Source organism: Saccostrea cucullata, unplaced genomic scaffold, assembly GCF_032062105.1.
Source record: "Saccostrea cucullata isolate Sc308-1 unplaced genomic scaffold, CSIRO_AGI_Scuc_v1 ctg1637, whole genome shotgun sequence".
NCBI lineage: Eukaryota > Metazoa > Mollusca > Bivalvia > Ostreida > Ostreidae > Saccostrea > Saccostrea cuccullata.
In genome coordinates, this window is record NW_026919038.1 from 54,621 (window position 1) to 80,041 (window position 25,421).

At 35.2% G+C, this 25,421-nt stretch overlaps 2 protein-coding genes across 8 annotated transcripts in view; one reads left to right on the forward strand and one right to left on the reverse strand.

Annotated features, from left to right (window-relative positions):
- Positions 1-111: 111 nt before the first annotated feature.
- On the forward strand, positions 112-17,365 carry LOC134278189 (exosome RNA helicase MTR4-like). Of its 2 annotated transcripts, XR_009994393.1 has the most exons (26): positions 112-297; positions 756-860; positions 1,027-1,093; positions 1,551-1,726; positions 2,395-2,569; positions 6,828-6,918; positions 7,129-7,253; positions 7,681-7,779; positions 7,948-8,050; positions 8,789-9,003; positions 9,491-9,601; positions 9,917-10,018; positions 10,171-10,296; positions 10,414-10,564; positions 10,762-10,934; positions 11,611-11,682; positions 13,570-13,695; positions 14,118-14,228; positions 14,613-14,705; positions 15,123-15,218; positions 15,337-15,500; positions 15,926-16,091; positions 16,495-16,657; positions 16,769-16,873; positions 17,019-17,136; positions 17,176-17,365. XR_009994393.1 is itself a non-coding variant. In XM_062760512.1 (25 exons), the coding sequence occupies exons 1-25, from the start codon at positions 188-190 to the stop codon at positions 17,069-17,071; spliced, it is 3,078 nt and encodes a 1,025-aa protein (XP_062616496.1). In that variant the 5' UTR covers positions 112-187; the 3' UTR covers positions 17,072-17,365. The 2 variants fall into 2 exon arrangements, 1 of the variants encoding a protein (XP_062616496.1); XM_062760512.1 differs by having other exon boundaries at positions 17,019-17,365.
- An 809-nt stretch (positions 17,366-18,174) lies between these two features.
- LOC134278203 (solute carrier family 4 member 11-like) overlaps positions 18,175-25,421 on the reverse strand; it is a 36,866-nt gene continuing 29,619 nt past the window's right edge. For all 6 annotated transcript variants that reach the window (XM_062760542.1, XM_062760548.1, XM_062760532.1 and 3 more), the window contains 7 exons: positions 24,957-25,218; positions 24,490-24,596; positions 22,687-22,855; positions 22,321-22,494; positions 21,953-22,148; positions 21,467-21,636; positions 18,175-19,041 (listed from right to left, as the gene is read on the reverse strand). In XM_062760542.1, coding sequence (XP_062616526.1) covers positions 18,975-19,041; positions 21,467-21,636; positions 21,953-22,148; positions 22,321-22,494; positions 22,687-22,855; positions 24,490-24,596; positions 24,957-25,218 — 1,145 coding nt within the window. In that variant the 3' untranslated portion in view covers positions 18,175-18,974. The remainder of the gene's footprint in view (positions 19,042-21,466; positions 21,637-21,952; positions 22,149-22,320; positions 22,495-22,686; positions 22,856-24,489; positions 24,597-24,956; positions 25,219-25,421) is intronic.

Below are 25,421 nucleotides of genomic sequence, written 5' to 3' on the forward strand. Positions count from 1 at the left end.
AGATCACTTTCATAAATATAAATGTTCGTGAAAAAAAAAAGATTTTTGACAAATACAGTTACATTAAAAAGAAATGTATTATATTGATCGGGATCGAAAGGTAAAAAATTAGGAATCCAAAGAACCGAAAACACATGCTGCAAGTCAATATTGAATCAATTCACCATAAACCTACAAGGATCTAGGGATGGCAGATGGTTTTGAGGACGATTTATTTAACGTGTTTGATGGAGCTGAAAGTAAGCAACAGCCAAGTACATCGAAAGGGGGTGGCCCTCCAAAGTCTGATGCCACAAGGTGGGTTTCAAGTTGTACTGTTGTAATCTGATTGGAGTTAGTATATTTGTATTATACATGTTATATTAAATCTGAGTGCATGATTTATATATCATAAAGTCCATTTTATTTTTATAATAATGGGGATTTGATATTTGTTGTCTTGTGTCTCAATTTTACATTACACTGTTTGGCTTGAAGTGAAAGTGGTGAATGGTCATTTTAGCTGGACATCAAAATCTTGTCCAAATATCATATAACAGAACAGAATATACATTAACATAACTGTATATCCAACAATGATGAATAGTATTTGGATCATTGCATAATTATATTTTCTCTGTGATATCATATGCACAAATAATTTATAAGAAAGCAAATATGAATCATATTTATATGTCCAAAACAGATTTATTTATTTTACCCAGACATTTTTCATTGTGTATTTGACAAATGAAGAGATTATCATTTCTTAACAGAACAGAGGAACTCTTACAGAGCATTGTAAGCAATAAACGAGCGGCAGAAGAAAATGTGGAGGAGGAACAACATCAGGCCAAAAAACAGAGGGCAGAGGTCACACGGTAAACTGGAATATGTCCTCAATAGAAACTAATGGCAGTACTTCTTTTTAAAGGCCCTCTTATTGCATTTAAACCTTGAAACTTAAATTTAAAAAAAATAACACCTTTGTAAGGAATGGCTTGAATAAGAATGGGATATATATAAATTTTTGAGTTCATGTTTCAGGAAAACAGAGGTCATGTCCAGAATCCAGGTCCACCGAGTAGAGACAGTAGAGGCCTGCTTACACGAGGTCAGTCAGTATATATAATTCACAGTATTGAGTGTGTTTTGAAGAGTACACATTGGATTCATAAAACAGCTTGCCATATAGAGTACAGAGAGTAAACATAATATGAAGAATACATATAATATATATAATTATATATTAGATTGAAAATTGATGTCATGAATACTATTTATATGATTTCATGTTTTAAATTAATAGAGTGAAAATGCTTCATTAATAGGAGTTGTAACATACAGGAGAAAAAAGTTCAAATCAATTATGACACCATTATGGTTGTTGCATCATTTATTAGATCTTGACATCAAGTATTTTTCTTTTTAGTTTATCATTACCCTTTTTTGTAAATCTTTTGTGAAGTAATTACATATAACTTTGAATAAAGATACACTGTGTTTCTCTTGTGAGTATTTTATAAGTATTTATTGGTGTGAGGATAAGCAGAATTTTCTCTTCCAAACAGGTGGCTATTCCCCCGGAGGCCGAGTTTGTGCCCCTGAAGCCCATGATGGAGAAGCCTGCCAAGGAATACCCCTTCATCCTCGACCCATTCCAGAAAGAGGCTCTGTTATGTCTGGAGAACAATCAGTCTGTCCTGGTGTCCGCTCACACATCGGCTGGGAAAACTGTCGTCGCTGTGTAAGCTGTCTATATATAGTTCTCATTGACACATTTTCTCTTTGAGTTATTTCCCTTGGCTGCCATCTTGGCGGTCAACGAGGTAAATTTCCCTCTGTCTTACCAAATTTAAGAGAGTGTAGCAGAAATATTTGGGAAAAAAAATCTTTATGAAATAAAAGTTATGAAATAAAGGAGGCTCAAACAAATATATATTTTTCAGAAAAACAATGCCTTCCTTCCCCGCAATTGCCAGTATCAAAAGTTAAAGTTAGTTGAATAATGATGGAATATGAACATGTTTACCTTGAATATGGGTGCAAATGGGAAACTTTATAATTTAGTTCTAATGAAAACTATCTATAGTTACAGGCATTTAAAGTCATCATGTTAGAACTTGTGTCATAAAGTATAAACAATAGTGGAAGGCGTCAATAAACTGATAACTCTGCCATTGATCTCACAGCTATGCTGTTGCATGATAGCTATGGTGTTAAAAGACAGCTATGTTTTTGAGTGATTTAACACTTTAATATATGAATGACAGCTACATACAGTTTATTTTTTTGGGTGAATTATTAACCCAGTCTCACTAACACCTACCTCTTTGAGTACCGGTACTAGATAATTTACATGTATCTAACTGACAGCTATGTAAATGAGTGATGTATGATTTATCTCATCAACAGTTATGCCATTGCGATGTCTTTGCGAGATAAACAGAGAGTAATCTACACCTCCCCGATTAAAGCCCTCAGTAACCAGAAATACCGGGAACTTTACGAGGAATTCCAGGACGTGGGTCTGATGACCGGTGATGTCACCATAAACCCCACGGCCAGCTGTCTGGTGATGACCACAGAGGTTAGTACACTATAACTGATGATGTCACCACAGAGGTGAGAACACAATAACTGGTGTTGTTACCATTAACCCCACTGCTAGCTGTCTGGTGATGACCACAGAAGTTTGTACACAATAACTGAACATTTTCGGAATCTCATACACCTGACACCGTACTACGGACTGCGGACTTTCGAACAAAAGACCGCTTTCAGGGAACGTATAGAAATACGTTTTGTCTGAAATTTACTGTACCTATTTTCATTATATGAATTTTTTCCATGCATGTGACACAATTTAAACATGGAATTATTATTTTCAACATAATTACAAGCGTAATTTGTGTTTATTGAGTACCCCGGTAATTAAAATGAATCTATATGTATCTTAATTATATGCACAAACGTGTAGGTAATACTTTTTAGTAATGTGAATAAATCAAAGATTGTGTTGGAATTATTAGGGGCACCATATGAAGGTATGCAACCAAAATTTGTATCGCGATATATCATGATTTTTCTCCAAAATATAGGTTTTTTAAAATATCATGATATTTTTACAAGCAAATTTTACAATGATTTCAAATGAATAATTATCATTTTTCTAATAAATATACTAGAAAAACAAAATTTCACTTTTTTGAACTTTTTTAAAAACCTAAAATTGATCATGTTTGTTAAAAACAGATGTTTTCACCCTTTACAACATGTAATGTAATTTCAGTAGTTGTTACTTGAAAGATTGAAAAAATAAATGAATAATTTTAAAGATAAATGTACCATTGTACCTAAATACCGGTGTTGGAAGTTTTTAGGCATATCTCTTATCGGAAAAGTGTGTGTGTGTTATCAAATCTCTAGAGTATAGGATTTACCCACAAAATCCCACACCAGAGTCAATTTTCCTTCTCTCATTCTCTGTGTTGTAGTTATATTGAATTCTGTCAAAACACTTTTACTGGATGAAATCTAAGTTCTTTATGCTTTGAGGGGGAATGGGTGGTACATTGATATATCCCTTTTTTAAAAAAAAAATTGTGAACAGGTTTATTGAACATACGTATACGAAAAATAACAAAAAAATTGAATTTTTTTTTAAATCAAATAAATTATTTTCAAATTAACCCAAGTGCAAAATAAAATTTAGCTTTAATGAAAGATTATAATATCTATTAATCAAATATCGATTTAAAACTTTTGTAATTTTCATTCCATGCATATACTTTTTCGTTCAAACTCTACTAAAAAAAAAATTGTTTTGTCTTAAGGAATTATATTTAAACTCTTGTCAAATTTTTGAAAATTCCAACTTAAGTCCTGTTTAAATAAGTAAAATGAACAATGTTAAACGCACAAGTTTTAATTTTTCATGAAAAGTTCCATAATAATGGGATCAAAGCAGATTTAATTTGACAACAAAAATGTAAAGTGTAATAAGAATGGTTACAGAAAGGTTGAAATTTGAACACCATGGTAAGTTTATAATTTATTAATATTCTAGAAGGTTTGTCATTTACAACCAAAATAAGTCTAAAAATAAATACCAATCCAGACATCCATTTTGTGTTTGTTTCGTCATATTTTCAGAATATTTACATTTTTGTGAATGCTATATACTAGTATGTCTGCTGCAATTCCATGACTTGAAATATATGCTCAGAAAATTCTCAGGACATTAAACGAAATAAAACCCCCACTCATTTACCTTTTCAAAATCACGTTTGTCGTTTATTAATTTCTTTTTTATAAAAATATAACGAGGGGCGAAAACTTTGCGAAATAAAGAGGGGGATATGTGTTTGTGAGATTTCCCCGTGAGTATTTTATAAGATTTATTGGTGTGAGGATAAGCTGGCTATGGGGGAAATTTTGCACTACAACGGGTATTTATGTCTCCGTATCATGATAAGTATCGCGCAATAAAAAATCATGATATACCGTATACCGATAAAATCGCACATCCCTATGCGTAGCTTCCATTGTAGCAATGAGGCAACCGCCTCACTAGATTTTTCAGCAACATTTCCCTTCCCATGATTAATTAATAATACATCACAGAAAACATTTAATTTATTTCTTAAAACCAAATGCTTTTATTTATCATTTAAATAAATATATATTGTTCTGCTTCAAATTTCATGAAATCCGGCTCTATAGTTCTAAAACCTTTTTTTTTTTTGAAAAAAATATATATGGACGACAAGAACAAGGGACAGACAAAGTTGAATACCTTTTCTATGGAAAAGGAATAATGAAAGTCTAGAGTCGGCGTCACGTACATGTATTTCATGAACCTGTAAAATAATGAATAATTCTAGTATTTTTCCAAATGATGCCGAATTCAATATCTGATTTCGTGAATAAAAAGGCCCGTAACTCTAAAATATATATATTTCAAACATTAAACTTATGGGGGGGGGGGTAAATCACTTTATATCAACTTCCCCGCAAAATTTTAAAACTTCTCTTAAAATTTAAAGCATTAAATTGAATGTAAATGAATTGGAGATATTTATAATACACTAGCACACGCACCCTAATTGAACATTTTTATAATACAAGATTCCTTTGTTAGTTTTGGATTAATACGAATCGTTTTCTAAAATGCTTCTTTTTGGTTATTTTAGTCCAACTGGTTAGATAAAAGAGGGCGCATTTTTTTAATACGTGTTTCTTGCTGTAAATAAATATCTATAAATTGATCTTAGTCTAACCCCCCCTCACATACACACACCATATTCAGGTGATAGATATTCACTGTATATCTTGATACACTTAATGAGTAAATTCACTCATGTTAAGTTATTGAGACGTTTGGAAAATAACAAAATATTTTGGATTAGATAAACAATTAGCAGTATGCATGTTTATTAAGAAATATTGTTAAGAAGGCTTAAATACTCTAACATTTTGTAAGTTTGCATGAGGTTAATTGTATCTTCATAAAAATAATTAATAATAGTATTCTAATCGAACAGTTGGATTGCAATTATCAATTTTAAAAAGAAATGCAATACGTAGAGGTATATTCGTTAAATTACGCTTTTGGCATGTTCCCTCACCTGTAAAGTCCGCAGTCCGTAGTAAGTTGTCAGGTGTACGTGATTCCGAAAATGTTCAATAGGCCCCTCCTGGTGTTGAACACTGACATAAGGTAGTGAATAACTTGTGATGGGATCATGTTGGACTTCTGTATATTGACAATTAGACCCAAATTCTGAATCAAATGAAGGACTTCGTCGAAGTGACTCAAACGCAATGACCGGTTCTTGTTCTTGATCAACCAGTCGTCCAAATACACTTGAACACTTGAATCTACCTTAGGTATATTCGTTAAATTACGCTTTTGACATGTTCCCTCACCTGTAAAGTCCGCAGTCCGTAGTAAGTTGTCAGGTGTACGTGATTCCGAAAATGTTCACTGGTGATATCACCACATAGGTGAGTACATGATAACTGATGATGTCACCATTAACCCTGCGGCAAGCTGTTTGGTGATGACCACAGAAGTTAGTAAACAATGAATACATATCAAACACAAGAATTATTTGTACTTATCTTTTAATTCTGTTAACAGGACCTAGGAGATTTTTCTAATATTTAGCTCACCTGAGCCAAAGACTCAAGTGAGCTTTTCTGATCACATTTTGTCCGCCGTCCGTCCGTCTAGCTGTCTGTCCGTCTGTCTGTCCGTCCGTCTGTAAACTTTTCACAATTTCGACTTCTTCTCAAGAACCACTGGGCCAATTTTAATCAAACTTGGTACAAAGCATTCTTAGATGAAGGGAAATTTAAATTGTTAAAATAAAGGGCCAAGTCCCCGCACAAGGGGAGATAATAAAGAAAAGACAAAAATAGGGTGGGGTCATTAAAAAATCTTCTTCTCAAGAACCACTGGGCCAGAAAAGCTGATACTTATGTGGAAGCATCCTGGGTTAGTGTAGATTCTAAATTGTTCAAATCATGAACCCCGGGGTTAGGCGGGGCCACAATGGGGAATCAAACTTTTACATAGAAATATATAGGAAAAATCTTTAAAAATCTTCTCAAGAACCACTGGGCCAGAAAAGCTGAAACTTATATGGAACATTACTAGGATAGTGTAGATTTCAAATTGTCCAAATTATGATTAGTGGGGTAGGGTGGGGTCACAATATGTATTACAAGGGGGAAATCTGGTGAAGAACAGCATCCCATGGTCAAAGCTTCTCAGGTAAGCAATGTGGCCCATGGGCCTCTTGTTGGTTCATGGTGCATACTTGTAAAAATTTTTCTTACAGATTTTGAGGAGCATGCTGTACAGGGGGTCAGAGGTCATGAGGGAGGTGGGCTGGGTCGTGTTTGATGAAATTCACTACATGAGAGACAAAGGTAAAAAAACTGGGGAGGGGGTTAGACAAGTCTACCTGTAATAATATTTGTTACCAATTTTAATCTTAAAGATTGTGAATTTTTTGATAATTTAGAGATCTGGAATGTCTTAACATGGTGTATTTGTATGATAGAATGTATTGGCTGAGCATGATGTTTTTAGATGATGTAATGTATTGTCTGAAAATGATGTTTTTATTCTGTATGTAGAGAGAGGCGTAGTTTGGGAGGAGACCATTATCTTACTCCCTGACAACGTTCACTACGTCTTCCTGTCGGCCACCATACCTAACGCCCGACAGTTCGCTGAGTGGATCTGTCATCTCCACAAACAGGTGACCCATCCTTACAATAGATTCAGATTCTCAGTGTTGTGAGTCTCAAAGTTGTCTCCCTTGTTTTCATGTTTTTTTTTTTTGAAAAATTGATTCTAGGAAAGGAAAATTTTTTGAAATTTACTCTATGCATGTGTATATCCTGTAATATTGCGTAGCAGGAGGAAGTTCCATTACGCATATTTATATTTATGTTTACTCCTTGTACTTGCTAAAAGTTGAAGAGCCTTTATTGGTCATGAGCTAATACGAACATTTATAGATAAGTGCTACCTCTGTTTCTAATCAACAAAGATATACATATTTTTGTGATGATATTGAAGTATATTTAGTACAGTACAGACTGCGTATTATTTGAATCTTGCTATGATAGGTTGATATACTACAAAACTCTTTCTAAATACACGGTCTTGTAATTTATTTTTAGCCCTGTCATGTTGTGTACACAGACTACCGCCCCACACCTCTACAACATTACATATTCCCTTCAGGAGGAGATGGAATACATTTGGTGGTGGATGAAAATGTATGTATCTACATCAAATGTTGAAGGCTGCTTAAAGAAATTGTCATTGATTATGCAAGATCTGAAACCCTTTTCAGCAGGAAAGCAGATACTAGTGTCTTTTATGCATTATGCATCTTCAGGAGATCTGAGGTGTATAATGTAAGTTTTGTGTTTTGATGTTTTTAGGGAGAATTCAGGGAAGAGAACTTCAGTACAGCAATGTCAGTGTTACGTGACGCAGGGGAGGCCGCCAAGGGGGACCAGAGGGGCCGCAAAGGGGGATTTAAAGGTTAGTACAAGATGCATGGGAGGCAGGCAAGGGGGACCAGAGGGGCCGCAAGGGGGGATTTAAAGGTAAGTATGTGACATAGGGGAAGCTGCCAAGGGGACCATAGGGGCCGCAGGGGGTGATTTAAAGGTAAGTACGTGACATAGGGGAAGCTGCCAAGGGGGACCATAGGGGCCGCAGGGGGTGATTTAAAGGTAAGTACGTGACATAGAGGAAGCTGCCAAGGGAGACCAGAGGGGCCGCAAGGGGGGATTTAAAGGTACTGTATATGTACTTAAAAAAGCGGGCTTCATATTTTAGCGGACTTGGTGCCAAGAAAAATGCGCTAATTCATGAATACTGTCAAAAAATCATTTATAAATACAATATATGGCATAAACGTATGTAGCGCTAATTCATGATTACGCCAACCATTCAATACCTAGTGATTGCGCCAAATTTTGAATACGTCAATTTATGTACATGTACAGTGTAAAAGGAAAATGAAAGAAACAGCTACAAGTAATTAGTATTTATATCAAAGAGTTATACTGAGAAGGTTTTAAGACTCAAGTATGCTTGTGGAAATGAGATAATTATAATACATGCATGTAGATGATAAAATGTATTTCTTTTCCTTTGTTCCCAGAGATAAATATTTTTTGAGAATATTCATTAGTCAAGAAAAAGTAAAAAAGTTAAATGTAAAACAAAATGTTTTTGTTGGCAGTCAATAAAATGTTGTCATGAATTTTACAGCTCAAGAGTCCAACTGCTTTAAGATTGTGAAGATGATCATGGAGAGAAATTTTGCCCCAGTTATTGTGTTCAGCTTCAGTAAAAAGGACTGTGAGGCGTACGCCATGCAGATGTCTAAACTGGACTTTAATTCAGAGGAGGAGAAAGGTTTAGTGGACGAGGTGTTTAACAACGCTATAGATAACCTGTCAGACGAGGACAAAAAACTACCACAGGTAAAAACTGTAACAGATGATAAAATACCACAGGCAATTCTGTCAAAGATGATAATTTACCAATGAGTAAAACTGTCACAGGTTATAATGTAACAGGTAAAATTGATTTTTAAAAATGTAGAATAAAAAATCCCTACAGGAAAAACTGAAAAAAAAAATACCACAGATAAACTGATTAAAAAATACCTGGACCTAAAAAAAAAACAGACACAGGTAAAACTGGTTTTTAACAAAATTCACTGCAGAAAAAAAACTAACACAGGTAAAAGGGGAAAACACATATCAAAGAAAATCTGTTACAGATTATGATGTCAGAGCTAATGTAGATGGTAAAAATTGCATTTTCTACATTGTTGAACTATCTTCTTTCTGTCATGTATCTTTTATACAAAGAAATATGTATTTTACATAACATGTATGTACTCAAAGTCATACTCTTCATTTACAATATGTATTTGAAATTAAACTGTCATGAATTTATTTGTAGGTGGAGAATGTGTTACCTCTACTGAGGAAAGGAATAGGAATCCATCACTCTGGTCTGCTACCCCTGCTGAAGGAAACCATTGAGATTTTGTTTTCTGAGGGCCTTATAAAGGTTATTTATATTGATTAAAGTGTGAATGACTCAGGTCTGAGTTTACTTTTACATAGTTCATCTCTTCTTGCTAATATCTCAAGCTATAAAAGTGGAAATTAATACAGAAGTTGGTACAGAAGTTTGTAGTTCAATTACTGTCAACCAAAGTAAAAGAAATTTTTGTGCTGAAATATTCTGCCTATCTTCATTATTTTTGAAATGAAAAAAAAATTTGGGTGTTATAATAATTCCTTTTATTTATTTGACTTTTGGATGACATGATATTAAGAAATGTACACAACACTTGTAAACACTGGTTCCTATTTTGTGTAGGCCCTGTTTGCCACAGAGACTTTCTCCATGGGACTTAACATGCCGGCGAGGACCGTCCTGTTTACAGCGGCACGCAAGTTTGACGGCAAGGACTTCCGCTGGGTAACTGAGTTTAACATACGTAATTATATCAGAGTTTTAAAGAAGATTCTCTTGTCATGTTGCTCCAGAACATTGGTTGATGAAAAGGAAAACAATAAATTAAATTATTTTTCGTAACATCAGTCAGAGTTTCACGTTTTATGTTTTGTTAGGTGACCTCGGGAGAATACATTCAGATGAGCGGACGAGCAGGTAGACGTGGAATCGATGACAGAGGAATCGTCATCCTGATGGTCGACGAAAAAATGAGTCCTTCAGTCGGCAAGCAGATTGTCAAGGTATCAAATGATCTCCCTCCTCCATGTGTACAGTATTATGACAAACATCATACATGTGTCAAACAGAATTCCGACAAACATCTCGTACAATGATTACATGTATATTTTTATTTACAGGGCCAGGCTGATCCTCTGAACTCTGCCTTCCACTTGACGTACAACATGGTACTTAACTTGTTACGTGTGGAGGAGATCAATCCAGAATACATGTTAGAGAGGTCATTCTATCAATTCCAGAACTACGCCGCCATACCAGATCTCTGTGAGAGTGAGTATATCAATTCCAGAACTATGCCTCTGGAATCTATTACAGATTCTTGTGAGAATAAGTGTAGGTCAAGTCACATTGGAGAAAAAAGGGGAAAACAGTAACTCTTAGTTTTCTACAGAAATAGGAGCTTCATAAGTGATCTTCCACTTGTAATTGCAATTTGCCTTTAAGTTTTCTTGTTTATTTCTGTGCAGAGCTGAAAGAAACAGAGGAAAAGTACAAAAAACTGAAGGTAGAAAACGAGGACAGTGTGGCGGCGTACTACAAAATCCGTCAACAGCTAGACAACCTAGGCAAGGAGCTCCGATCCTACATACAGAAACCACAGTATATACTACCCTTCCTACAGCCTGGTAGATTAATACAGGTATCTTTTCTACTGTGTAATTTACATATAGAAACCTCAGTATATCCTACCCTTCCTACAGCCTGGTCGATTACTACAGGTATCAATTCTCACCTGTGTAATACACAAACAGAAACCTCAGTATCTCCTACCCTTCCTACAGCCTGGTAGATTAATACAGGTATCAATTCTCACCTGTGTAATTTACATATAGAAACCTCAGTATATCCTACCCTTCCTACAGCCTGGTCGATTAATACAGGTATCAATTCTCACCTGTGTAATTTACATGTAGAAACCTCAGTATATCCTACCCTTCCTACAGCCTGGTCGATTAATACAGGTATCAATTCTACTGTGTAATATACATACAGAAACCTCAGTACATCGTACACTTCCTACAGCCTGGTTGATTAATACAGGTAACAGTTTTACTGTGTAATGTACATCCAGAAACCTCAGTATATTATACCCTTTCTTCAACATGGTCGATTTGTACAGGTATCAATTATCACCCGTATGTTCTCAGTCCTGTTGATTTGAGATACACTGTACATAATTTGATTTGTCTGTACAGTATCATCAGATTATAATTATGAAGATTTTTCTTGGAAGTAACTAATGAGGACTATAGGAATCTGTCATGATAAAGTATTTGTTTTTTTTGATTGATTTTTTACACCGTTTTTTTCTTCAGGTGAAGAATGAAAATGATGATTTTGGATGGGGAGCAGTCATTAATTTCCAAAAGAAAGCAAATCAGAGTAAAGTAAGTCCTGATAAAACCTCCGTTACTAAAAAGGTAAACCCTTATGTACTTCTTCTTTGATATTCCACATACTGAATAAAACATATATTTGCGGATATCAAATCGGTCAATTTTTGATAATCAGTTACTTGGATGTTTTTCAGATCGAGTACCCGGGTACTCTGTAAAATGTAAATACAAGTGTGTTAATTTTGAGTCCCGTTAAGACACAATTAATACATCAAAAATTGGAAATGGTTTACAGTTCTTATTTGGGATCTACATGTATTTGATCAACGTAATAGGAGGACAATCTGTTATGCAGGTTTGTGATAATTACAGTTGCGAAAGAGAAGGAATTAAGGTTGTTGGGATGGCTAGTCTAATATGATTTCATATGTTGGTTGTTTTTCCCCTTATACTCTAAACTTACTGTAAACAAAGTGACTTCAAATTTTATTTTCATCTGTAGTTATCGAGAAATATTTTTTCACTTTTGAAGTGGGTAGCGGCATTTATATGCATGTCCGATTTCAGTGCCGTATACTAACTAAATAATTTAACAATTATTTGGAGAAAATAGACAATAAGTAAACAAATCATTGAAGCCATCTTAATTAAATTTAAGGACCACAGTAGGGGAGAACCGCTTTGTACCAGGTAATTGGTCACTAATTACTGCACAACCAAAGGCGGTAACAAGTGTTTTACTGGTGGCAACTGATAAACTGTATGCATATCTAAATTATTTTTGATAATTTTTTTATAAAAATATGTAATTTGAAATAAGAAAATATACACATCCAAGTAACCCAGTACAAATTTTAGTATTCGGACGTTCAATCTAGTACCAGGTACTCGTTGACATCCCTAATATTTATATATACCTTAATTCATTAATACACTTATTTAATTTTAATCAACAATTGAAATTCTAAATAAAGAATGGGTGGATTTAACGCCCTATTTTGGATCTTTTTGCGACTCCTCTACCAAGCTGTAAATAAAGTGAATCCAAAATATATTATGAGCAATCGAAAGAGCTACATATACTTGGTTATAATAGGTGGAACATTTGTGCAAAAACAATGCCATGTTGTCATATATCAAAATTAAAGCAACAATACATGAGTATCGTCTTCCAGAATTCGACATGTACCCGGAGTGGTTTTTATGTCACGCTATCAATATTTATAGGAGGCGGGGCTATCGATCTCGTCATTGTTGACATCTCTCTCTCTATCCCTCTCTCTCTCTCCAGAAATTCGAATACGTGTTAAGCATATTACAGCGATGTCATTATTTTAAAAATGTGATGACACGAAAAATTAAAACAATATTTATTTTGCTAAATTCTGAAAACGACAACAAAACACGCTCAAAGACATAATTTAGATCGAGGTCAGGTTGAAGAATACAATGTAACTGTTTTCATGAGTACATTCGCAGGTGGACATCACGTGATGAATTGTAATATTAAACAGGTCAATCGAAGACATAACAATGGAAGCAATCGAACATGTTTTTTGTTAAATTAAGTGTGAGCACACCTCCTTTTAATATAACATTATTTTGTTCAATATACAACTACAGTTTTCTTAAGAACAGCCGACAAACATGTGCTGACTATGTATTCAGACGATGAAAAACGCGTGACCCTGATTATCTATTGATATTCAAGAAATCTTCAGGCACCATGCCTTCGATATTTACTTAGTTTACCTCGAAAAAAGTGTTAAAAATTCACATCCGTACCATAAATACACGGTTAAGATATCGGGGGTTTATATGATGGAAAAAAAATAAACATTTTGTGAAAGTTAAATTTACGGCATTTTTTCTGGCCAGTTAAGTCCACCCATTCTGTTTATTCACATATTATTTTATATATGACTATTTCTCATACAGACTCCCTCGGGATCAGAATCGTCATACGTAGTGGAGGTTTTATTAAACCTCTCAAAAGAAACTTCCCGAAGTAAAGATGTGAACGCAATCAAACCGTGCCCTAAAGGAGGAAGGGGAGAGATGCAGGTAAGTGGAATCTCTAGAAAAAAGCATGTGGGGGGGGGGGGGGGTTAAGGTTGCTTGTGTCTCTAAAAGAGGTAAAAGAGAGGAAAGCAGGTATTTGGCATTTCCAAAGGAGGGCGGGAAGAAATAAGGATTTTTGGGGTCTCCAAGAAGGGAGGGGAGAAATGTCATAAGGTGGGGTCCTCAGAAGAAGAGGGAAGGGGCAATTTAGGTAGTTTTGGTCACCAAAAGAGGGGGAGGGGAGATATGCAGGTACAAATGTAGTTGAGGCCTCTAAAAGAAAAAGGATGGAAGAAATGTAGGTGTCTGGGATCTGCAAAGAAAGAAGTGAGAGAACTGAGTAGGTTGTATCTTTAATACTAGCTGCTTAATATTGAGTAGAAATATTTCAAGAAGAAGTCTATTGACAATCCTGTGTTCTGTAGGTTGTACCTGTTCTTGTCCGCCTGGTACAGGCCATTAGTGCAGTAAGGTTATACATACCTGGTGACCTCCGACCTTTAGACAACAGACAGAGTGTGCTGAAGTCAATACAGGTGAGGGTATTATTTACAGTTAAAGCTGTACTCAGCAATTGCTGTGAATCACTATTTATTTACAAGAACTTTATTTTCGCGCAATTGTTCGGACAGTATAATCGAAAAAATTTCATTCTTGCATTTAATAGTATTCCTTGAGATTATATACGGCAATGACCACAATTCGTGAAAATTTTGTCTCGCTTACAAAGAGTCAATTACTTTCTCATGAAAATAAGGTTTCGCGAAAATTAAGTGACCTACAGTAACAAGAAATGCTGCATAAACTACTAAAAGTTATGAAAAGGAAGAGTTAGAACATGATTAATTCTACCCTGCTGAATTTCCGTACATGAATGATGAATCTGAATTCTATAAAGTCTGCTGATCTTTCTGACACAGGAAGTAGAGAAGAGGTTCCCTGACGGGGTGCCATTGCTGGATCCAATAGAAGACATGGGGATCAAGGAGAAAGGCCTCAAGGACATCGTCAGGGTAAGGTCATCATCAGGGTAACCACTCTGTGTTAGAGTCTCTGACCTAATTAATGACATCGTCAGGGTAACCATCGTGTTAGACTCTCTGACCTAATTAATGACATCGTCAGGGTAACTATTGTGTTAGAGTCTCTGACCTAATTAATGACATCGTAAGGGTAAGGTTATCGTCAGGGTAACCATTGTGTTAGACTCTCTGACCACTGTTATGAATAATCATGGAAATTTTTGCATCTCATTTCAATACTTCATTGTTTTCACATTTTTAAATTACCCGGTAGAATAGATGACTGTTTTGATAAAATAAAAAAAGAGATACTATTTATGAGTTTATACTTCTCTTATATAATCTGTTTGTTTGGGGTATTTACATATTTCACAGATAAATTGACTGTTTTATAAATTTGTGTTATAGAAAATTGAAGCTTTTGAACAAAGAATGTACTCCCATCCACTTCATAAAGATGGCAATTTGAAGAGTCTGTACCAACAATATCAAACCAAAGCACAGGTAATACAAAGAGTAATTCTATAGAGTAAAATTCAGGTCTAGCTGAACCAGTAGGAGACCTTTATTTACTCTGAGAGATCCACAGATTTTATTATGAATTTTTTCTGGACTGTTACAGGTTGGAAATGAGATAAAGGCCTTAAAAACAGAACTCAAGAAAAAGAAATCACTGCTACAGATGGACGAGTTAAAATGTCGTAAGCGGGTTTTACGAAGATTGGGTTACTGCACGGCATCTGACGTCATTGAATTGAAAGGCAGGGTAGCTTGTGAGATCAGCAGGTAGGATAGAATTGTTTTTCAAGTCAAAGCAGTACATATGAAATTGTTCAAATGATTGTGGATAATCTCTCCACCTTGTCAGTGTACAAAAAAATTCTTACAAGGAAATCCTGGAGACTAGATATTTTAGTTCCTTAGAAGGAAGATATCAATTTAAGAATGTGTTAAAATTTTGGGGATGGGGAACACATATAACTTCCTTATAATGGAGATTTCCTTGTATTCAAGTTCCTTATTTCCACCTTGTACCTAATGTGGTTGTCCCAAGAAGTATATATATCAATCGTCACATAATTTCTGAATTGGTGCTCTTGATTTCTTATGTATACTATATATTGAATCAAGTAGAGTTATGAAAGAAATGTGTACCAGTAATGTCTTTGCTATATACATTTCACATTTCTGTAAGGTTTCCTTTTCTGTAGTGGAGACGAGTTACTGTTAACAGAGCTCTTATTTAACGGTGTGTTTAATGACCTGAGCTATCAGCAGTGCTGCGCCCTGGTGTCCTGTTTTGTGTTCCAGGAGAATGCGGGTAATGAGATGCCCAAACTAACAGAGGAACTTTCCGGTCCACTCAGAATCATGCAGGTATGTGACACCTTTATTTTCCATTTCCGTTTGTTTTCTCTGTGATAACTCTTTGAAAGTTGGTAGTGTTGTTTTCTCTGTGATAACTCTTTGAAAGTTGGTAGTGTTGATTTCTTGATCATTCTACCAGAATGTAAATTTCACCAAGAAATAGGTCAGGAGCTAAGGAAGCCTTCTATGCATGTAAATCTTGTGCGTCATTCTTTGTCTCTAACACTAAGGTGGCCTATTATGTATACATTTTACTGATAACTGTAAAAAGCAAGTAGTCTACCATCCAGCCACCAAGTATCTAAACATAAATATTGTTTGTATGATACAAGCATAACTCATCTTTTGTTTATTAAACAATTTCAATAATATTAATTTTATCTTGACAAATATGCATTTGATCATTTAACAGGACACAGCAAGGAGGATTGCGCGAGTGAGTATAGAGGCCAAGTTAGAACTGAATGAGGAAGAATACGTCACACAATTCAAACCTCACATGATGGACGTCGTGAACTCCTGGTGTAACGGCGCCTCGTTCGCTCAGATCTGTAAACTGACCAATATATTTGAAGGTAATTCAATCTCTGATGTCTTTGGTTGTATTTACAACATCTGTATAAATATCTTGTAGTTGGAATGTTATCGATTGTTTAAGACATGATATTTTTTTTTACAAATCCCAGGCAGTATTATCCGTTGTATGAGGCGTTTGGAGGAGACCCTTCGACAACTTATGCAGGCAGCTAAAGCTATTGGAAATGCGGAACTTGAAAACAAATTTGCTGAAGGTAATATTTATAGCAAATCTAGAATTCTCTGGTCAATTTAGCATCAAAATTCATTAGGTTTACTTGAAAATACAAATTAAAATCAAGATTTGTAACTTTATTAATTTCAGAACATTATTTTATTTTCTTATTTCTCTCTATCCAGGGATCAGGAGTATCAAGAGAGACATTGTGTTTGCTGCCAGTTTATATTTGTAGTGTACAATAACATCAAAGTACTAAAAGTACTGACAGGTGCTATTAACAGTCCAGCTAGACTTGTAGTGCTCAGTTCATCATAGTACCAAGGCACACACCAAGAGGAACTAAAATCAGTCAAGCTACATCTGTAGTCTGCATCCGCAATGAGTGACAACTGGCAGGCATGATATAAACCATCATTAATCACAATATATGTTCTGTGGGAAAGGTGATTTCAAGCATCGTTAACCCCACAGAGAGAAACAGTAAATCAGAAGACAATTTTTAGCTCTGGTGATCAAGAAAATGCTTCCCTTCTACAGTGTTGTCAAGATTTCAATAAGAAAGACTAAATTGAGATACAAAATTTTTTTTCTAAATAACAATTAATATCAACACATTGTCAAAATTGTACAGGTTTAAAAAAAAATATTAAATGTAGAAAACAAACAGATAGTTACAATATGAAATGAAGGACAACTTTTTTATTCGATTATTATAAGTTTATGGTAGAGTTACAATTATAATTTCTACTTTTTCATTTTGAGATTTTGCAAATTTTTGTTTGTGAGACTTAACATGGATGTGAACATTGTTAGATTTGTTCAACATAAGGCTTGAGCAAGAAAGTTGTGTAAATTTTATTTGTTATATGACCATTTGTTCGTGTATTGTAAATACATATATGTAATGATAATACACTAAATCTGAGTCATGTTTTAAGGACCCCAGCAGTAACATCAGCATTGTCAATATTTGGGGTATAGAAAAAACGTAATTTACAGTTCTGCCTCACCCAAATAATGTGATGAACATTCTTCCATACGATTTTAGTGAACATTTTGTATGCTCATACATCACATTTACATGTTTTATTAACTTGTAAGATTTTAGTTGACTGATACTAATAGATCAGAAACATTGAAGAGAAGGATAGAACTTTGTTTTGATACAAATCCTGTCTGGTTTTGAATTAATTATTCTCTGACTTGACATCTTATACAGAAGACTTTGTGTGATTCCTTCATACATGTAATATCCTCTGCAAAGTTTATGTATTAATGAAGTATGATACCATGAAGTTTTGTAATCAATGAAATTCAAAATATAAAACTCATCAATCATAATATCTACACTTTATTAGAAATGATTCATATTTTGATAACAATAAAATCACAGATTCTTTGTAAAATTTGTAAAATTCAACAATTAACATTTTAATTTAACAGAACAACAGTCAACCTTTCTTAACGGACCTAGAAAAATAAAACATTTCTCAGAGAACACAGCTCTGGCCAATGTATATACAACAACAAAAAAACCCCAGATTAAATCCAATCTGAGGTAAAATAATCAATGTGTAACATTACAGTATGACTCATGCACACATTTAACAAACAGATGATTGATCCACAAAAATTAAAGCAAATTAATGATGTTTCTACATAATCATCATCCAGATAAAAGTAATTAAGTGTAAAATAAAGAACTGTGTAAAAATCAATGCCCTAATATCACACTAAATTAGATACAATGGGTATGAAAAGCTTGTGATATGACTTACTAAATTTATTCACAACATGTGAAAAAAATACAATATCCTTAGATTTACTTGAAACAACTTTGGTAACAATTGTTAAAAGTAAACAAGCCCTCATAAGAACTTCATCGTTCTGAGTTTCATAAATAAATATAATATGTATATATTTTATACAATAATGTGAAAAAAACCCAAACATTTTCTGTTTCCCACAAAACAAGTTTTAAATCAGGTCTCCAGCACACAATTTAAAAAAAAATCAATATTAACTGCACTGACAGTCACTCACGTAAATGACCACAATCAAGAATTGGTACATCTGTACTATGAAGACATAAATCTGCTGCCTTGTTAAACTTTGACCTCGCCTCCAATTGATGTCTAGTGGGTGTGTCCATCCAAAGCTTTCAAAAATTTTGGCTCAAAAAACTTTGGAGTGATTTTGTGCCTGTGAAAAAAACCTATCTAACTTGTATATAAGTAATGTTGAGTTGATTAAATGAGGAGCATAATGTAATACATTTGTTACTCTGACCTGATAAACATAGGAAGGATAAATTACTTTAAATTGATTACTATCAAGGCTCAAAGAGCTTGATGTATATGTTACAATAAACTAAATGGCATGTTGAAGATGTGATATTACACTCATCTGATATAGAACTAAGCAGCATGATGTATTACATAAGTTACTTGATTAGTACAATGAGAATTATTTCACCTGAAGTATGTTACAGTAACCTGACAGGCATGAGAGCATGATCATATTAGGTATACTGACCTGATAGGCATAATGTATTACAGTAATTATAGTGGCCTGAGCAGCATGAGAGCTTAATGTATTAAGTATTACATAAGTTACCAAAAGGCATGCGGACATTTGTTACATAAATTTCACTGTTAGGCATGAGGAGTCAAATAACTTGCTAATGCTGACAAGTTTGTCATGAGGAGCATGATTAATTAGTTAAACAAACCTCACATGAGGAGCCTGGTGTATTAAATTAATTTACACTGACCTGAGATGAGGAGCCTGGTGTATTACATTAGTTACACTGATGTATTACATAAGTTACATTGACCTGACATGAGGAGCCTGGTGTATTACATTAGTTACACTGACAAGAGGAACCTGGTGTATTACATTAGTTACATTGACCTGACATGAGGAGCCTGGTGTATTACATTAGTTACACTGACAAGAGGAACCTGGTGTATTACATTAGTTATTCAGACCTGACATGAGGAAGCCTGGTGTATTACATTAATTACATTGACTTGACATAAAGAGCCTTGTGTATTACATTAAATACACTGGCCTGATATGAGGAGTCTGATGTTATTACGTTAGTTATTCTGACCTGACTTGTCTGATGTTATTACATTAGTTATACAGACCTGACATGAGGAGCCTGGTGTATTACATTAGTTACACTGACCTGATTGGCATGAGGAGCCTGGTGTATTACATTAGTTACACTGACCTGACAACAGGAGCCAGGTATATTACATTACTTACACTGACATGACATAAGGGTCCTGATGTATTACATTACTTACACTGGCCTGACATGAGGAGCCAGGTGTATTACATTACTTACACTGACATGACATAAGGGGCCTGATGTATTACATTAGTTACACTGGCCTGACATGAGGCGCCTGATGTATTCCATTAGTTACACTGACCTGATTGGCATGAGGAGCCTCATGTATTAAATTAGTTACAACGATCTTACATGAGGAGCCTGGTGTATTACATTAGTTACACTGGCCTTACATGAGGAGCCTGGTGTATTACATTAGTGACACTGACCTGACATGAGGGGACTGGTGTATTACATTAGTGACCTGATATGAGGGGCCTGATGTATTACATTAGTTACAGTGACCTGACATGAGGAGCCTGGTGTATTACATTAGTTATTCTGACCTGACTTGTCTGATGTTATTACATTAGTTACACTGCTGTATTAAACTGACCTGATTGGCATGAGGAGCCTGGTGTTAATATGTTAATATGACCTGACTTGTCTAATGTTATTACATTAGTTACACTGCTGTATTAAATTGACCTGATTGGCATGAGGAGCCTGGTGTTAATATGTTAATATGACCTGACTTGTCTAATGTTATTACATTATACACTGCTGTATTAAACTGACCTGATTGGCATGAGGAGCCTGGTGTTAATATGTTAATATGACCTGACTTGTCTAATGTTATTACATTAGTTACACTGCTGTATTAAACTGACCTGATTGGCATGAGGAGCCTGGTGTTAATATGTTAATATGACCTGACTTGTCTAATGTTATTACATTAGTTACACTGTGTATTAAACTGACCTGATTGGCATGAGGAGCCTGGTGTTAATATGTTAATATGACCTGACTTGTCTAATGTTATTACATTAGTTATTCTGACCTGACTTGTCTGATGTTATTACATTAGTTACACTGCTGTATTATACTGACCTGATTGGCATGAGGAGCCTGGTGTATATGTATTACATTAGTTACACTATCACATTAGTTACACTGCTGTATTATACTGACCTGATTGGCATGAGGAGGAGGATGTATTACATTAGTTACACTGACCTGACTTGTCTGATGTTATTACATTAGTTACACTGCTGTATTATACTGACCTGATTGGCATGAGGAGGAGGATGTATTACATTAGTTACACTGACCTGACTTGTCTAATGTTATTACATTAGTTACACTGCTGTATTATACTGACCTGATTGGCATGAGGAGCCTGGTGTATATGTATTACATTAGTTACACTATCACATTAGTTACACTGCTGTATTATACTGACCTGATTGGCATGAGGAGCATGATGTTTTACATTATTACACTGACCTGATTGGCATGAGGAGCATGATGAGGACAGGGAAGACCATTTTCATGTAAGGTATGGGGGAGAATCCAAACACACAGAGGACCAAGAGTTGTATCAGCTGTAGCACCGTAAACAGGTGGACCTTCCTCTGGGGAACTCGGCGGATGTAATGGTTGGGAGGGTAAGCTGACTGTAATACAATAATAATCAAATTTATTTTACATTACACTATAAAATTCCATGTAAAGTAACTATTTATTAAAAGATTACTAGACTTTTGATTGCAAACATGGCTACTCGCTCAAAATTTGACAGCTATCACACTGTTAAGAATTGGAACATTTTGATAATTAATCTGTAAAAAAATGATTAAAGAATATTTGTTTGATTCATCAGAGTGATAGTCAGCATATATTTGAAAACCAATATTAGACCGATATCAAATTAACTAAAGGGTTAATGCAGTATTAAATTTATATTTTTTTGTAGCCTCTTCCTATAAATACCTGTTCTGTGAAGAAAAGAAGTATGCGGTCAAACAACTGGTTGCCATAGAGAGCTGTTATGGCTACGTAAATAAACAGTCCGTCCAGGACGGGGCGAGGAATGTAAGCCAGGGGGTAAGGCAGCATCAGCATAGATAGACCAATCATCACATGGGAAATAATCCCAGTCAGACGAGTCTCGCGAACGTGGACCACTCTGTAACAGGTATATTTATATACGTATTCTTATCAATTAATACTATATCTACTGTTCATTATATTAAATGAAATCAATTTAATCAATAAGTCAAAGAAAGATGTAAAACTGCAATTCTCTGACACCATATTTAACTTATTCAGAAACGTTTTCTCCTGGCCCATTGACTTACATCTGGTGTACGTGACCTTGATCGACCCTGTCCTCAAGGTCAGCCAGCGCTCGGACGTGGAGCGGTGAGTGAGGTAGGGCGGCGTGGACCCACGGCATGGTGAAGATGGAGAGGAAGGCGTTGATGACTGCCACCACAAACAGATCCCAGTGGTACGCCGCTCCCTTCTTAAGTCTGATGGAGAAATAAATATAGTACTAATCACTTTATTACCATGTCAGCATTAAGCCGCATACATCAGATCTCTATAAATGATGGCTGAACTTTATTTCTTTTTCATGATAACAGTATAACACTCTGTTACTGAGCTGGACATCTAAATAATTCATTTATTTTGTGTCTAAATGTTAGTGAGAATTGTTTTACTTGTTTGAGGGGGCATTGACCAGAGCACTGGAAATGTTTTGATCCATGAAGAAGAGGAGGGACAAACTGAAGCCCAGACCAGCGGCCGCAAACACAGCCCCCACGGGCAGCAGGTGAAGGGGGGCCAGCTCAAACATCTGGTCCCGCTCCTTGTACTTAAACGGCTTCACTGAAATCAAACCATTGCACCATGTCAGAGATGTAAAAATGTATAGGTAAACATACATGAGATATTGTAAGACCGCAGATTGTACACTGAACTGTTTTGAATGTTCTGTATTGTATAGTACTCACTTTTGACATCCAGTATTGTATAGTACTCACTTTTGTCCTCCATGTATTGTACAGTACTCACTTTTGACCTCCCTGTATTGTATAGTACTCACTTTTGTCCATGTATTGTATAGTACTCACTTTTGCCCTCCATGTATTGTATAGTACTCACTTTTGACCTCCCTGTATTGTATAGTACTCACTTTTGTCCATGCATTGTACAGTACTCACTTTTGCCCTCCATGTATTGTACAGTACTCACTTTTGACCTCCATGTATTGTATAGTACTCACTTTTGACCTCCATGTATTGTATAGTACTCACTTTTGCCCTCCCTGTATTGTATAGTACTCATTTTTGACCTCCCTGTATTGTACAGTACTCACTTTTGCCCTCCATGTATTGTACAGTACTCACTTTTGACCTCCATGTATTGTATAGTACTCACTTTTGACCTCCATGTATTGTACAGTACTCACTTTTGACTAAGGGCGAAACGATTACACGTGTAAACGGCAACGTTTCAATTATATGCTCTAAACGTTTACAGATTGAGTAAACGTTTACACGGAGGTCACTATCAATGTCTATTAGAAATAAAGTTTAACACCATTAAATTGTTTTATTTCATAATTTACAAAAGAAACACCGTCTTTGACCATTTGATTAGCAATAATCTATGCCGGAAACATATTGAATAAAAATATCTAAAACCCAATAAAGTCTAAAATATTTAATTCCAATTTCCGAGTTGTGAATACTGGCGATGTTTTATGGCACTTGAAATATAAAACTTGATATATTTTGATTAAATAAATATAATATATTTTTTACAAGTCTTTGAAAAGTGTTCCGATACAGTCAGCAGGTTTGTTTGACTTTTTTTGAGATTAAAAATCCATCTTTACAATTCTTTTTCTACGTCCGGTATGTAGCCCAACAAACCAATGCAGTTGGGTGACGATGTAGATAGTGAATGAGTTTAATGCGCCTCAGATTTTTATGTCATAATGACCAACAATGAAATTGTAATAACAACTCATACTTATAATAAAGTGAAAGAATTGATGATTAAATTCGAGTTTCATAGTAAGTAGCCATAAAAATCCAACATAAATATCTCCCGTTTAAACGGTATCGTTTCGTTTACTGCTATCCGTTTAAACGTTTACAAAATTCAGTAAACGTTTCACCCTTACTTTTGACCTCCCTGTATTGTACAGTACTCACTTTTGCCCTCCATGTATTGTACAGTACTCACTTTTGACCTCCATGTATTGTACAGTACTCACTTTTGCCCTCCATGTATTGTACAGTACTCACTTTTGACCTCCCTGTATTGTATAGTACTCACTTTTGACATCCTGTATTGTATAGTACTCACTTTTGACATCCTGTATTGTATAGTACTCACTTTGACCCCCTACACCGGTACTTACTTTTGACCCTCCATGTATTGTATAGTACTCACTTTTGACATCCTGTATTGTATAGTACTCAATTTGACCCCCTGTATTGTAGGGTACTTACTTTTGACCTCCCTGAAGATGTAGGATCCAAAGAAGGACATGACAAGAACAGCAACAGGCAAGGCATAGTCTGCCAGCATCTCACGCTTACCGGCATTCAGAAATGGTCTAAAATAATAAAGGTAATACTTTACTGCCATATTAAAACATCCTATCTGTAACATATTAAATAGAATTGCAATAACTGTAATTATGTGTATTAAGACATCCCATATCGTCAAATATGCACATGTTGAACTAAAACTATTGGTTATTAAAACTTGTTATAAAGTGTGCTATCTCAGCTGTCTCAGTGTTAGTACATGAAGAAAGTACACAGTGGTGAACAATGCATTCAAAAAGTTACTGGTTATTCATAATTATTACACAATTATGACAGTTAGCTGAAGTATCTTATTGAAATGAACATCTGATTCAAAGGAAGGTATGCTGTCTATAGTTATATAACAGTACTACTGAACAACCTACGTTTTAGTAAAGTTAAATAGCGTGATTCCTAGCCACACAGTACCCAGCATCAGCAGTAAAAATAGAATACTGTTCTCCCTCAGGCATTCTTCTATAATCCCCCCACCAGGGGGTGCCACACTGCTGTTAGAGGAGGAGTTCCCTGTTGTCATGGTACTGACGGTCGTCGTTAGGATGTTGTTAAGGAGGGAAGCACTCTGATTGGCTGGATTACTGTGATTGACATGATGACAGGCATCAGTGTGGTAATTCTTGTTAAAATCTACAAAGTGTTAATTCTACTCTTGTTAGCGATTTATTACATGTCAGTCTGCCAAAAGCAATATGGTGGGTTATCTTGCTAGTAAAATTGTGAAGTATATGAAAAGCTAGTTTCTAACACTTATCATTACAATTCTTGTAACATACAAAATACAGCTAGATACTGCCTCACAAAAAAGAAGGCGTCCATTTATGATTAGAAAG